The following is a 16437-nucleotide window of genomic DNA, read 5'->3' as shown; positions in this document are numbered from 1 at the left end:
AGAGAGATAGAGAGACACAGAGAGGGGGGGAGAGAGAGGGGGAGAAAGAGAGAGAGAGATAGACAGAGAGATGGATACAGAGTTGGCAGGCTGTGTGGTTGGCAGGGGTTGACGGTAATGAGGCTTTGATTGGGACTGAGTGTGAGGCCTTCGAGACATGAGAGGGTCAGGCAATGGCAGCTCTGTTGATCACACACATACGCACACACACACACACGCACACACTTCCACAGGCCTCCCACTCCTGATATACCCCTCCTACATGCAAACACGCATCAAAGTACGAACTCCCTGATGCCGCTGCAACAAAAGCCTTCACTCACTCTCGCACACGCACACGCACACGCACACACACAAACACAAACAAACACTCGCTCAATAACACGACACTCATCGGGAGCTCTTGACGTTTGGTAAAGCCACTCAGGGGAGCTAACTTGCTCCCATCACATTCGGTAGTGCGATAGGGCCGCGCTTTTATATGCTTTTAAAAGTCAGTAAAGTTGTTCTCGACAGATCCACCCTCTGCGGTTTGGGGATAACACACACATTTGCATTCTGTTTCATCATGACATGTTGACACCAACACAAGTGAAACATGCAAATTCTGATGACGTTTTTTTTCCTTTTAGTAACATTGATAAGTGCTCGCTGCTGGGGTGTTTGCTAAACTGTAGCTCCCACATATCACCTGTCAATCAAACAATGTGGGTGTTACAAGGATGTTTTTTTGTTTTTTTTTTGTTTGGATTTTCTGTTAATTCTGCTTGGAACTTCTGAATGTGGTGATTTCTTGTTTGGTCTTTATTAGTGAAATGGGACAAAATAAAATCCAGCTTTTCTCTGTTCTTGGTCGGTTAAGATTTGGGCAATATTCCTTTAAGGTAATCCCCCTGGAGCCATGTTAACCCCCCTGTTGTACACTCTATGCTGTACTTCCTATGCTAGAATACTTCCTAGTCAGGTTTCCAGGTTTACTGTTTGGCTATTTAATTAGACACAAAGAAAAAAAGAAAATGAAAACTGAAATGCTGAAGATTTTGAAACAAGATTTTGACACAGGGGGGCCCTCCACAAGATCACTGATTAAAGGTAATAAAGCAGGACCCAACCACAGGGGCCCCTGTCAGATAATTGTGCCTGAGTTGTGCATATTCCCAATATGTACATATAAAAAACACAGACTACAGGCAAGATTTAAGTACAGAAATCCTCGAAATAATCTTTTTGTTTTCAGTAAATCTCATGAAATGTATTGCATAATGAATTGTATTATGTATGAAATATGAGGTCTATTAATAATACATCAGTGTGGTTTGAATGATTTATTGCAAGTTTTGCAAGTAATGCAAAATGCAATTTGTTTGAATTTCATAAACGAATATGCGGTTAAGCAACCATCAATTTCCTTGAAGTGGCTTTCTTAATACCAATAGACTTTGACAGCGCCACTACATTTTAGATGAGGAATAACTGTGTATTTCTTCTAAATGGGAGTTAAATTGATATTATGAAGAATTTTAAGTAAACTATAACCTTGTCAAAAAAACAGTTGGAGGGAATTAACCAAGGTTTTTGTCTTGTTCATTCATAACAAACCAGAAACCTTCACTGCATCACATCAAGTGTTCAGAAGAGACAATCCTACGCCAACATGAATCACAAGTCTGCTGCGTCTACCCTGAAATAACAGTTTTGTGATTTTTTCCTTTAAGTTGAGCATGTGACGACCCAGACTAGACGTACAGATGGGTTGAATATATCTCACGTCATTATTTTGGAGCACCCAGATGTCTTTGCCAGTAAACACTGCGCACCAATCAAACAGGCAGTCAGAGAGTTTTAAATGGAGCAGATCTGATGTGGCCAATATCGAGCCAATCAGAGCACCAAGACACTGATGGTCTGACAAACAGAACACCAATTGTTATCATCTGGGAGGAGAAGTGTGTGTGCACGAGAGGACACAAGATTACTGCATTGTGTGTTTGCTGGGGACCACATTTTGGGGGGGCCATTTGTGTGTAAACTGAGTGGCACATTGAGAAAATGATTCCAGTGTGTGCATGAGTGTGAACTATGGTTGCAAGTACGAGTTTGAAGTATTTGTCCATGTGCGTCCCACTGATTACTTTATTGTGTGTGTGTATGTGTGGCCCTGACTGCCTTCTATGAGGAAGCCGGTACATATATATGGACCTTCTCAACTTCTTGTAGCTTTTGCTGGAGCGTTCAGTGGTCACAAAGATTGCTCCGTTGTCCTTTTTAATATCTATGACCTTGTAAGTGGACTTTGAGTTGAGATTACTTTGTCAAACTGCTATTCCCAAGGTCAAGAATAAACTTTTTACGCTATCACTCTCTGCCATTCGCTCTCTGCCTCCGACAATATTTTTTGGTTTTCTTTCATTACCCACTGCACCCAACTGCATCTCCCGCTCCCCCATCTTTTATTTTTCTCTCCATCTCTGTGGACCTCATTACCTCCCTCTCTCACACACAAGTCGCTGTTTTCTCTTCCCTGTCACCGCCACTTTGGCTAATATGATATACAGCTATATTACAGGCCGGGCCCAGAGGCTTCCCGACCAATCAGACGGAGGGAGGGCAGATCAGATGACCTCGACACCAATGGTAATGGGGATGGAGAAAAGGGAGGAAAAGTATAGACAATACACTAATGGGATGTGTGTGTATGTGTGTGAGAGTGGGTTTAGCTATAAGGGATTGTTTGACAGGTGAAATGTTCGAGGCTGCAGAGAAAGAATAATTAATGGGAAAATAAACCAGAAAGGTCAAGTTCTCTGGGAGTCTAATTAGTGTTTCTGTCCTCGCCTGATCTCTGATTCAGAGCACATTTATGTCTAGTTTAGGAAGGTTTTGTGCTAACATCGTGTAACGAGCAGATAATAAGTTAAACTGTTAAATGAAAATATCTCTGCACACAATGTACTTACAACACAAGATAAGCTCTGAACACATTGTGTACTTACCTCTTACACTGGTAGCACATTGCGTATTTAAGTACCTAAACTATTCTTTTTGCAGAAAGTGAAAAAGTAACAATATTCCATGAGGCCTTTAAGCAAGGCACTGAGTCTGAGGAGACTTGCTGAAAGGTCTACGGCAGAAGACTGTTGTTACCAATTGGCATAAATGACTGTTAAAGTACTAGTTTGGTAAAGATTTTCTTTTGACAGTCTTACCTGAACATGTCCCCGAGTCCTTTCAGCATGCCCTTCTTGGCTTTTCCCTTGTCCTTGTCCTTGTCCTTCCCTCCGTCCTGCTTCTTCTTCTCCTTCCCTCCCTTTTCTTTGTCTTTCTTCTTCTCCTCTTTAGTGCGGTTAGTGCCGTTGACCAGGGGTTTTTCAGAGCCGGACAGCGGGGTCTGGTCGGCCACCGTGGACACAGAGTCTCTCCCTGATCGTGAACTCTCCTCTGTGTCCTCCTCCACTGGACGGAGGGAAAGACATAACAGGAGAGGGACCGAGAACGGAACATGGGGAGAATGGAGAACATCTTTTTAAGCAACGAGCAGGTAATTTGAAGTAGAAATGTAACCCATTTGAAACTCTAATAAATGAAAATGTATAAGTCTCATAAATGTGCAATTATGTCTCCTAAGTGCCAAAAGGAGCTTAATACAATTTAATTACATATTACAAGTGATTGAAGGGCTCTGCTCTACAATGAAGTAGTAATCATTAGAGACCATTAAACACAGACTCTTATAAAATGATGAAATGCAATACATTAATTGCAATTTGATGGACGTGAGATTATTTTGGCTCTAAAATGCATATGACTATAGAATAAAACTCCTAAAACCGTTTCTTTTGTGGTCTGAAAGATTAAAGGTATCAGCACACCGCTTTCTCGTTCCCAATTCTTATTCAGTTTTTATGAGGACATGACATTCAAGTGATGAAGAAAAAGAGGAGGAAGAAGACCTGAATAAGAACATCTGTGTTTTGAAAAGTCATGTCCACATAAAAAGGAAGAAGAATCACAAATGAGAATGAGTTGTATTTTGTCATCTTTTATTTACACATTGCTGGATGTTGATTGAAGGTTGCTCTTAGAGATTATACCTGTTAAGATTATTATTATTATGAAATGAAGCATGATATATATAGAAAAGCAAAGAAAGACAGATAGAGTGACTCTGAATATGTTGTTGTGTGGTGTACTGCCTTGTCTCTAGAAGGCTTTTTCCAGACAAGCTGCTAGTTTATCACGGGACTTTCTCCTGACTCATCCTCTTTAAGATGCCTCATATTGACAGCGTGATGACATGTGTTGCAGTAGATAGTTGCATCCTGAGGCACAGATATGCCATTGCCACAAGCACTGATAAAATCAGCTGCCAGATATTGAGCATTAGTCAGAATGCTGTCACTCCCATGCATTAGTATGGAAGCTACATCCAGGTTTCAATAGCAATCCTTGTTATTGATTACCATTGTTTTGTTAGTGTCATTTAGTGTCATATCAGTAACAAGTCATCATTGTGCAATTTCACATTTCAGTGTCCAGGATTTTTCTTGTTGAAGGGCAAGCCACGACTCCCAAACGCTGACGGATATGATACTCCGACCGTTGTGGGTTTAAACCTGTGATTTTTCAAAAACAGAACAGTCTTAACTTAACTATTGGCCGATATACAAACGGGGGGNNGGGGGGGGGGGGATGTCTTACATGTCTCCATGCCCTCATCGTCTTCCTCTGTTGCAGCTGGTCGGTCGTAGGATTTGTCGATGGCTGCTCGGAAGCTCTCGTTGCAGCCCCGCCCCCTGATGATACGGGGGCGTGGCCTGTGGAAAGGGAGGTCACCGTTGAGGGTGACCTCGGCAACAGCAGTCTGGAGGCTCTCGAGAGAGCTGGACTTCTTTAAGCCTAGTGATGGTCCCACATCCTTTGTGGAAGAACCTGATAGGATGATACAGAGGTATGTACTGTAGGGAAATGAAAGAACAATTGTTGACCAAATCTACAAAAGTCTACAATGGTTGTCCTGTCAAAGTCCCCATCAACAGCATATTTTAGTACTGCAGACTGTAGTATCAGATGACAAACTTCAGTCCATTTTTCCTACAAACTACAACAATCTCAGCTAACCAGCTAAGGGGCCTTTTCTGATCAACTTTCAACAGCTGAAAAGGGAGGTAAATCAATCTTATCAATTGATTTCCTCTCGGACGGAGCAAAACTATGTGCAGCAGTTACTGCTGTAAGTAGGAAGCCTTCAGTGGCTCCATTTGTACTTTGAATTATGTACATTTTCTCAACAAGTGAGCATCTTATTGATTGGGTGATGTGGATAAAAGAGAATCGTAAGTATGTAACACTGACTAAAATTTAGAGGAAATAATGAGCGCTTAATTCAAGTGAAAGACTGCACCAAACCATCTATTTCCTAATCTATCTGTCATTACAAACTAAAAACCTACAATTTAGATTCATTTCCACCCCTTATTCTATTTTTTACATAAGCTTAACAACTTTTCCCCCTTTACATCTTTTAGTGCAGTAATAAATAACAAAATCTGTCCAGAATCAATATGTACACATTGACCTTGGTTTGGATTAAAGCTGTGTTAAAACATTCTCAAGGATAAAGGCTGATGTAGTGCAAGGGAAGCAAACATTACCATGAGAGTTGTGTTACAATATGACTTAACAGGATGATTTAAGAAGATGGATTAAGAGGATGAGAGACTTTTTGTCTGACTAAGCAATGTGACACATATTTTACAACAGGCCACTTCTTGCCAATTCCAAATGACCAGAAACACAAGCTGTCCAAGTATGACCTCAGAGTCTCCACTGTTGAGTAATTTATTTTTTTAGTTGTGGTGGATTCTGGGATTTGCTCCAGCCAACCTCACTGTGGCCCTTCAAGGTGAATGTCCACTGACAATGCCATTAGCACACGCAGTTAAGTGTGTTTGTTTCCTATGTTTTCCCCTTAATTGAAGCTAGACATTTATAGCTAATGATAACAAAAGTGGAAGACTGCTCCACTGTGCTGAAATGTTACTTAAATGTTTCATTTTTCCTCTCTCTTTATAAAGTATGATTCAGAGGATGCATTATAAAAGCACTCAAAGGTTTACTCCACGCTTCAATTACGCACACCAGTCTGCATAAAAATAACAATACGACAAAAACGAGGCACAACCAATGTCCAGTGAACATTAAAGCCATTATATAAACCAGTTACGTGTCAGTATTGATACAGTCACTCCCTTGGCCTCAACAAACAGGTAAAGAAAATTCTTATTACTGGTTTCACTATTGCTTCGGGGAGCGTCTGTGCTCCGTTTTTTAAGAAGGAACACCTGCTCTACGTGAACATGCCTAACCTCAGAGGACCAATAAGCAATCAGACAACAGCACACCATATTTAAACCTGGATACGGTTTGTTTCACCAAGAAGCAAACTGATCGATTGTGTGCATTTGTGTGTGTGTGGGTGTGTTTGTGTGAAGCATTCCTCCTGACTGACTACAAATTCCATTACAAGATGAGGCTCAGAATGAAAATAACCATCAGCAAAATAGGAGAAACATGACAGTTTAATTAAACTAAGACTATTTGTACAGTGGTTCGGGCATAATTTTTGTTCCCATATGGCACCTCTCACAAGCTGAGAATGTGTACGGTGGCAAATAAATGTAAGAAGATAAGGTGAGGAGGTATGGAGGTAAATAGAAGAGTCCTAATCCCCTGGGTGGTGTCACTTTAGGGCTAGTGTAGCAGAAGGCTGCAAAATACACAAGGCTTGACAGATTAACATGTGGGGCCATGAGGGAGGAGAGTGAATGAAAGAGAGAGAGATAGGGAGGTGGAGAGGAACGGCACGAAGTTAAGAGTTAAAGGAGGAGACAGAAAAATAAATGTCAACAGGACAGAAAGAAAGGAAAGGAAGAAAGCTAAAAGCTACAGTGCTCAGCTCTTTTAGGAAATTAGTGTGCCTTTTTGTAAATATGAAACTATATATTTGTGACCCATTTTTTGTAGATTTGCATTTTCAGAAGGGACTAAAGGGATTTGAGGGAGATCTATTTTAGTCACATTATATTTACTGTACTGGCTGCTTTGTGTGATTTCAATTATTATTCTAAGCATAACGGACTTGGCTTTCTTGAAACAAAATACAATCTTCATACAGTCAATTAGGGTAAAAACATATTGAAATTTATTCAAATGACCTGCCAGGGCTGTAGGATCATTTCAAAGAGTAAGTCTGAAAACAAGCAAAAAAAATTTGCCAAGCTTCTTGTTTACAGTGAGACTGACCGAAAAAAGAATAAAGACAGGAAGGAAAAAAATAGTAAATGGAAAATTGAATACATGCAGAGTGAACAAGCTACTGGGTTGGCGGCCTCCCATTCATTCTCATCAGCCTGTCCTGTTCCCTTAACGTCTCACTGAGAGCCAGGCTGATAGGCTTTTCACGCTGCACACCCACTTTATTTAAAGACTTTGCCCAGTGCCATTCACTACAGTCACACTTCAGAGTAATTACACTGTGTTGGAGATCTGACAAATGAAATTAGTCGCAACTTGAAAAACTTGAAAAGAGATTTTTGTTACGTGTTCGGTTCTATCAGACCTACCCGGCCAGAGAGCTTTGTTACTTTAAAAAAAAGCTCATATTTTTATTATTTCTTTTTTTGAGCTACAACATGCTAAATTGCAAATAATTAGGTCTGGCAACGCAGCTCACATCAGAAATTGAAAGGACAGCAAAATGGATTATTTCAAATCTGGCAACCAGTCAGTCACTGCTGAATAATCTGTGTCAGTGTGTTTGAAACAGAGTGACGCTCTCACTCATCTGCAGATAAACATGATCCTGAGTAAAGCAGTGACAAGCTTACAATAACAAATACAGAGCGATCACGTAGCAGCTGGAAACGATTGGTGTTGACACCAGACTCCCCTGGAACTGGCATCAGGAGGGTTATTGATTCAGTCTGCATAAAGGAAATCATTTGATTTCACTGTCTGTCATCCCTACACAGTGCACTATGTAATGAGAAGGCAGGCTAACTGAAGTTGGTTGTCCAAAATGAGGCATTTTGTGTGTGCAGAAGTGATGCAAACACCACAGGATGTAAAGAAAAGACAAGTCATTACCGTATTGGCGCAGGCTTTAATGGTCAGCATCCAGATTTCCAAACTTTTTATTTTGGTCAAAATCCTTTGTTTTTCTAAAAATGTGTATTGGGTCAGTAATATTATATATTAATATCGTGTGTCTCTACATTGCTTGACAGTTTAAAGGGGTCACTCCCCACCTACTGAGCAACACTAATCCACAACATGATACCACTGAATCCTGTTACAGGGATAACAAATAATTAACTCCTGGAAATATGTCCTACTTCCCAAAATGAATATAAATGGACTCGTAATGTGAACTTTACAGGGATTACTTATGGGACACTTTGTCACAGGGATTTATGATGCTTCAAAACAGTCTGACAAACTCTGCATGCAGTTCTGGACACTGCCAACAATCCTGCATTGTGCTCCGTCACTCAAGTGTCCTCGTCTAACATATGGAGGCGGACTGTGTCAATAAACCTCTCAGCCAATCGCAGCTCAGGAGGCGAGGGCTGCTATGTCCCGTCTCACAGCAGTCACAGTCTTTGGTTTCAGCAGCCTAGTTGTGTTTTGGCTTAGGTAAATGGACCATGGCTCATTTGTACTTACTGTAAAGTAAAGTTTAAAGTTGATAAAGTGACACCAGGGGCCCACAAAGTGAAAATAAACCTCAGACACTTAAAAAAACAGGGTGAAATCTATTAGCCCACAACATTAGGGAAGCTGAATGGGTATTAGGTTCCAAACTGGAAAAATACCTCCTTTTCTTAAAATGTTCACACTAAATATCTACATTAAAAATAATTACAATCAGTATCTGTGCCATAAAAATCTGCCAGTGTAATGAGATGAGTTCAGAATTTCAATGTAAAGAATAAGGGATAGAACCATATAATGTCCAGTCATTAGTATCCCTTAACAGCCACATCAACTCTTCCTCAAATCACCCTCTATCCCATAAAAATGCCAGTAGGTTTCTCTATTTCATACCATAATAAACTGACTGCCTTTGTTTTTTTAATTGTCACAAAGACAAAATCAGCAGTTCAAAGACAACATTGGTTGGTACCAATGAACACTGCTCCTTATTTTCTGACATTATATCAACGGATCGACATATAACAGATCGATAACAATCTTTGTGTTTTCTTTCTTTTGGTCTTGCAAAATATGACTATCCTCTCTCAGAAGCAAAAGTGGAAGCATAGCATGATGATGCATGCAATGTCTCTTAACTGACTTAACCTCATTTTGGATTGCACTGACAACCTACCTATTTTGTCATTTAGGTTTGAAGATGCAATGACATGCTGAGTTGTTTAACTTTTCCTAGCTGTTCTCACATAATGCAATAGTGCAGCTGACTCATCTGCTGCCACCATTTGGCAGATACACCTTACACGCAACTTTATGCAACACACAGTCTCATCCTTGCCAACTCATGATATCATAAGGTGACAGGAAGTTGGAACAGAAATCTCCTCTCCATCTCGTGGTCGCCCACACAGTTGATAGGTTTCAACAAATACTGATGAAAGAATTCATTTGTGCTTTTCCACAACATCTCGTTTGATCCTCTTTTCACACTTTTCTCACTTTATTTCACACGTTATTATTAAGCCGCAGTCATACCTTAAAGTTACCATAAACTGCAAAAAGACTTTCTTCTTTAACTCTAAAGCTCTCTCTCTTTCTCCTTCTCTACACATCTTCCTTCAGTGGGATCCGTCATTTTGTCCAAGTCGCTGATATCAGAGGCAGGCCTTCTATTCAGTCGAGGCGACAGTGAAAATACACAAGACATGACAATGATGGATGACTCGCTGTCAGCTTGCTGCCTTAACCAAGGACAGAGTGCTTTTTCTGCTCTCCCTCACCTCGCACACACGTACAACTCCTGACACACACACACACACACACACAAAACAATTAGTGCGCCAGCTGCATCTGAGGCAAAAGGGAGAAAATCAAATCTGTAGTCACCCGACTGCTTTCACAACCATGTTCAGCAGCGACCTCAAACTGTGGCGAGGACTCAGAGTCTTCACTCTGCGCGCTGACAAATTTGTCTTGTCAAGAGCGAGCAAAACACCAAACGCAGGGAACGCTCCACAAATGCATAAAGAGTGGAGCGGTGGATAAACCCTCAGAAACATAATCTGCAAGTTAGCCACTGAATTTATATTTGTAGATCAATATGTGCAATTTAATGTCTGTCATTGTTGTTCCTGTACAATTTGTGTCAGGTCTTGTACCAGTTATGAATCGATCGGTTCTGCAAAGCCACAGAGACAGGTTGCAGTTCATTTGTAATTCTTGGCACTAAAACCGCTTCTAATTCTGGCTCACCTCTGCAGCCATAAGTGTTCCCTGGAGCCTTAGAATGTGTCATCAAATAAATAACACCAACCCTATTTATATCTTATAATGCAAAGAGTAAATAAAGAAAACATGGACTGGAAAGGTAGATCTGAGATGATGTGAAGGACCTGGGACCGAGGGTTATACATTGGTTTTGACCAAGTACCGTTAAAATTGAGTTTCCTATACCCATATGTAAATAGATTTCATGAAACTATGTGACTAGTATAATTTTAGACTCTCTCAATGGCAAATTTGACATTTATTCACAAAAACAAACACTTAACAAAGGAACTGTACATTCTCAAATAGTCTTCAAACAGACCTATATTGAAGAATTCTGTAAGTGCACTTTAATATTCTAGTAATAATCCTACTTTCTGTTCTGTTCCTGTTTCAATTCGTTCAATCTGTTTGTTATACGCTGCTGCGTTTGACAACCTAAGAATGAGAACGGGTTGTGAAGCATGCAGGAGGAACTACGAAGGCTGTGGGACTTGCGAAAATGTGAAATTGATCGATAGCAGCTTAGCATCAAATAAAAGATTACACCAACACCAGCTTGTATTTAAGGATTTATGGTGTATAAGTCAGAAAATAATGTGTTGAATGTGATCAGATACTAAAATATCATATGGTGTAACATCATAAAACAGTGATACTTTCTCAAGAAACCAGATCAGCTGGGGGTTTGTAATTGAACGTAAAAGTCAAACACAGCTTATAGCACTCAGTCCCAGGCCTTAGATATGCACCCTGCGAAGAAAAAGTGATGGTGATGGTGGCGAAGGTAAGTTTTCCATTCTACCTTTCAGTGCACCGGTCCTTACCTGTGTTGATCTCGGGACGAGGGGTGAGGTTAATCTCGTCGGCTACTGTTAAAGGAAGGGGAAGGAAAGAGGGGAGGGATACAAACATTTGGGGTTCAGTTAGTGCTCATGACATTCCACATGCAACATCCAGGTAGCGCTGCAAACATCACAAACTGCTTCATCTCAATTAGGATCGGACGCCATGCGAGACAAGGAGGTGGAGGGGGGGGGTGGATGAAAAGAGGGTTTGAGGATAGCAATCAGACTTGTTGTGATATCAACACGGCACAGAGCGGCAATCTGGTCGGGAAGATTAGATATGATTATAGAGAGTGCGAGCAGAGAGACTGTTGCAGCCAAAGCAATCAGCGACTGTTCGAAGCCATTTCAAGGTGAATCAACACAGTGAAGTTCTTGACTTTGGCGAGAGATGCAGAGTCTGTATTCATACAAAGAGGCAAGAGGGTGGAGTTCATTTAAATATAAAGGAACATGTTTGAAACATGGAGGGCGTGCAGGGATATGTGCTAAAGGTTACATGAAATCAGATCTTAAGGTTTTAGTTTAGTAGAGTTTAAAGTAACTGAGGTGTGCTGAGTTTATCAAAGGACTCTATAATGTGTACAAAAGCCTTCAATACTTAATGCAGTATACAGTTTATAGCAGGGAAGAAAAGGGAATTATACCTCTCGGCTCGGAAGGTTTGTGCTCCTGGGTTTACCACGTGTACATCCCCGAGCAAATACATTGTGCACAATCAAAGGTAACAATGGGAATGTTTCCATGTTTAGGACTTAGAAACATTCACATCACAGGAAAACTCAAAATGTTCGTAATATACTGTGCATGGTAAACACAGCACCATTAAATCTGTGATGTGAAGTTCCTTAAATGGTGGACTGGCTGATGCAAGGAGTCAATGTTTTTTCAGGCAGTAATATTCAGAACCAAATCTATATATAATATATGGTAGTTTTAAGAGCTTACCTTTAACAATATATAATATAACAAACTAACTTTGAGAAACCTTAATCCCAATGACTGAATCCCAGTTTACTGCTCTTGGACAACATGTCTTATATCCCTGAAATGAATATCCCAAATTAGGGAAGGCACATGGAGGTTTTGGAAGCTGTACCTAGATCCATGCTCTTGGACTTGCGTGTCTTGATGATCTCGAGCTGAGTGGCATCTCCAAACTGCTTGGTGCGTTTCTCTGACATGCTTTGGCGTCCGAATCCTTCCCTTTGGAAAGCATCGTCCGGATTATTTTCGTCTGGACTCACGGAGCTGGATAGAGGGTTGAAGATGAGATAAGACTGACTTTATTGATCCTACACAGGGAGAGTTGTGTCACAGGACTTAAGGATAAAGGACAAGAGCAGATAATTCATGTTGATAACGAACATCTAGCATCTTCTATGTGAAATATAAAGACTTCAAATAAAAAGAAGTAATAGAGGTAGTACAGGATCTTCAGGAAGAGAAAGAAAAAAGAAAATGTGGCATGGAGTCGGAGATGGGTGAAGGGTTCAAAAGAAGGAAGACAATTAAAAACAAGAGATAGAGGAGACAGTGGGAGGAGACGGAGGGTTAAACAAGAGAAACAAAATGAGATATGAAAAGAGAAATGAGGGAAGGAAAAGAAGAAAAAGAAACAAATGATGAAATTAAAAAGAGATTGTGGAAAGAGAAAATGACTGTCAGGCCTAAACATAAAGAGAAAGAGAAACAGATTTTCACAGGGAGTCATTATATAGAAAGATTAATCAGAGAGCTGGAGCCTTCATCTTTCTCATCACTGGAAAGAACACACACAGACATACACACTCTTGCACCACTGATAGCATTCCCAACACTATGGCCCTGATTTCATAATTCCATGCCTTTCATTTAGCTATTTCACAAGAATCTCTCCTTCCTGGTTTGTTGAAGTTTTACAGTCATGAAAATGAACAATGGTCAACAGTTTAGTCTCTACTGCAGCTGACCTCACTGTGAAGACAAAACAGATAAGAGCTAATGCTTTGATATGAGACTGAAAGGCACTGTACTAGTGCTGAAACCAATCACTGATTAACTGATCATAAGCAACTATTTTGGTAGAGCATTAATAATATGGATTACTTATCAGGCAAAGGACAAACGTTCTGTGATTTTAGCTTCTTAAATGTCACCTTGGAGAACAAGCGATGGGAATTTTTCATTATTTTCTGATCTTTTATAGACTAAATGATTATTGGATAATCCCAGCTATACAACCATTCCTTTGTTGAACAGTCTGATATTGACAAAGGGAAAAACAACAGGCTCTCATCAGCACTGGGTCAGAACAGGGGTCCTTCACATCAATCTGAGAGGTCAGTGCGGAAGAGGGCTTCCCCGATGAGCGCTGCTTACAATCAGAGAGCAATCAAGGAAAGAACACTTAACGTACACACCGCACACATATACACACAACTGATAACACAGGAGACACACTGACCTTGTTCAAATGACTTTAAGAGCTTTTAGAGGGTGACATTTAAAAAAAACATGTACTTGCTATGCAGGGAATTCTAGCTTTGTTCACAGTTTAAGACCTAATTTGAGGCAAAAGCAGAGAGTTGAAGTCAGAAATGGTGCTGCAGTTCAAACAGCAATGACACATTTACTACAGAGAACCACTCCTGAATTCAGTTGAGTGTTGACATTACGTCTAACAGACTGAAGGTAAAAGAACTTAAGTTTTTCCCACTTGTCTTTCTGAGTGGGCAGCTCTTTGGCCCACGGCGGCGTCATGTCAGCGGTGAAGGCCACATCGTCGTGGGAGCTGGAAGATGACTGGTCAGAGAGGTGGGGAGGGAGGAGGGGCGGCCGGTCGTCCTCTATGATCACAGTGTCATCCTGCGGCATGTTGACGGTCGGTGAGAGCTGATAGTTTCCTGGAGGAGACAAGATCATCATCATTATCATCATCATCATCAACGGTGATCTATATCAAGGAGTTCTTCAAACTGATCTCACTCTTATGATTGCCCACACAGCTATCAAGAATAAATTGTTGATGTCAAGTTCTTGCGTACTTTAAAATCCAAGAGCAAAGGTCTGTCTTTCCTGAGTCTGATGCAAAACAATCCATCATACTAGAGACAAAACATCCCAAACAAAGCAGATTCAATTGACCAGAACACAATGGAGGCTCAGGCATAGTTTGACATTTTGGGAAATACACTTGAATAAAACAAGAGTTAGATCAGAATATAGATGGCATCAATGTCTGTATGGTTCGTAGAGCTGGAGTTGAGGGGCAATTAGCTTAGCTCACCATAAAGAGCGGAAGCAAAGGGAAGCAGCTAGCCCGCTTCTTACCAACTTGTGATTGTAGAGTGAGTTAACTACATCATTGTGTCACCGTTACTTGACAAACAACGGTTTATCCATCTGCCCAGCACTGCTGTGTTCTGGTTGCCTGGCAACTTCATGGTGACGGTAAGACTCCAGGAAGTCACTGCTTCTGGCTGCTGTTTCAATTATAAATAGTTATAGAACCAAACATTGTTGGTTCTGTTTGTGTACAGATTAAATAAATGAGATAAAACTTTTCACTCAGTAAGCTGTATTTTTTAACTGTGGACAAAAGCTATCTGGTTTTGCTTCTATTCTTTATGCAATGCTAAACGCCCCAGCTTCATAGTTAATGCACAGACACGAGGCTGGTATCAAACTTTTAATCTCACTCTCTGCTAGAAAGCTAATAGTATCTTTCTCAAAATGTCAAACTACTCCTCATTAGCATCAGGACACTCTTTGTTCTAACAGGAATCAGTTTCATTCAACCTTCATTCTGCTCAACATTTTTCTCCTTGGTGCACATAACGAACCCTGTTATAGAGTGACTGAGTCTAACATTTCAACAGCACATAAGAGGTGCATTTTAATTTAAGGTCTCGCTTCTTCTCACCGCTCAGTATGATGTACACAAAAAATATGAATATCAATGACGAACACCTCCACAGTTGCTGATTACTCTGCACAACGATCACAATTACTGTCAAATGACGTGCGATGTGCATCTACATAATGCATAAATTATGAGTCATTTACAGATTGAACAGTTTTGTCAGCACAAGTCACAGCAGTCTGTTTCGCTGCTGGTTGGGAATTACGTAAATGTGATTAGAAATAAAAATGTGTTTCCATTTGGAGGACATGTGACACTTACCTCATCTGTAAGTGCTATGGTGTCTTTACAGCCAATGAATACAAAACCTTAAAGACTCAATTCAAAGAGTCAAGATATGGGAAAGAATAATACTATGGTGTGACAAAATAACACTTTCAGTTCCAAGCAGGATAATATAACAATAATGCCAACTACTAGAAAAAGAAAAATACTCAGAAATCTCAGAAAAAGCTGGTCAGTTACCCAGGTCTCTCAGCCTCAGGAATGAATTTATTTGTGACAACAGGCAACGGTTGTATCAAGCGTGAGACTGCAGTAACTGTTCAATGGGCCAGCTACGGGAAAACAAGTTTACAAAATAAAAGAGTAAAAATAATACAGGGTAACTTTTTAAACCACACAACATATTTTGGAGTTTAAAACGCAGAGTGAAACTGCTCCTGGCTAATCAGCTTATACCAAGTGGAGTTTGGCAGCAGGCACAATGGTGTTCCTATGTCAAAACACTATGATTAATTCAAGCTGTGCCCTCGCAAATAAAGATAAAAAACTTCCCTGCGCTGAGGCGAAAAAATAAAATAGTCCCCTTTCTCTGCCTCTGAAAAGCAAGGCTTAAAAACTCCCCTTGATATGCAGCGCATGACTTTGTCTTTAATCTGTATTTTGAAATTGGGAGTGGGGGGGGGGGGGCTCCTCGGCATGAAAAGAAGGGCAGCTTCAGTTCTCCATAAAAGCCTTGTGTACTGAGCTCAGGGAGAAGTTTGTTTGTCTTTAGAAAGCGTTTGGGCTTTAAAGACGGGACCCAGAGGTCTGAGCCAGGCCTGCTGTTTGATTCTCATAACGGAGCACCGAGGGGATCAATGCGGGACTGGGTGCTGCTGCTTCCAGCCAGCGTGGGTGAATGACCTGATGTAAATGGAGCTGAATAGAGGAAAGAAAGAGAGGAGACTGGGTGGTGTGACAGTGTGAGGGTGTGTGTGTGTA

The 16437-nt window shown here is 40.7% G+C and overlaps 1 protein-coding gene across 1 annotated transcript in view; it reads right to left on the bottom strand.

The window, feature by feature from the left end:
- Positions 1 to 16437, bottom strand: part of LOC118334334 (partitioning defective 3 homolog) — a gene marked incomplete at its 3' end in the record, with an annotated part of 217835 nt that overhangs the window by 62005 nt on the left and 139393 nt on the right. Inside the window, 5 exon segments of the mRNA XM_035670221.1 lie at positions 3207 to 3453; positions 4699 to 4929; positions 11307 to 11351; positions 12427 to 12578; positions 14026 to 14212. Coding sequence (XP_035526114.1) covers positions 3207 to 3453; positions 4699 to 4929; positions 11307 to 11351; positions 12427 to 12578; positions 14026 to 14212 — 862 coding nt within the window.

The sequence above is a fragment of the Morone saxatilis genome, unplaced genomic scaffold, assembly GCF_004916995.1.
Source record: "Morone saxatilis isolate NCDOM2014 unplaced genomic scaffold, NCSU_SB_2.0 Contig23, whole genome shotgun sequence".
In the NCBI taxonomy this organism is placed as follows: Eukaryota; Metazoa; Chordata; class Actinopteri; family Moronidae; genus Morone; species Morone saxatilis.
The sequence above is the reverse complement of the archived record's forward strand: the minus strand, read 5'-3'. Positions and strand labels throughout refer to the sequence as shown.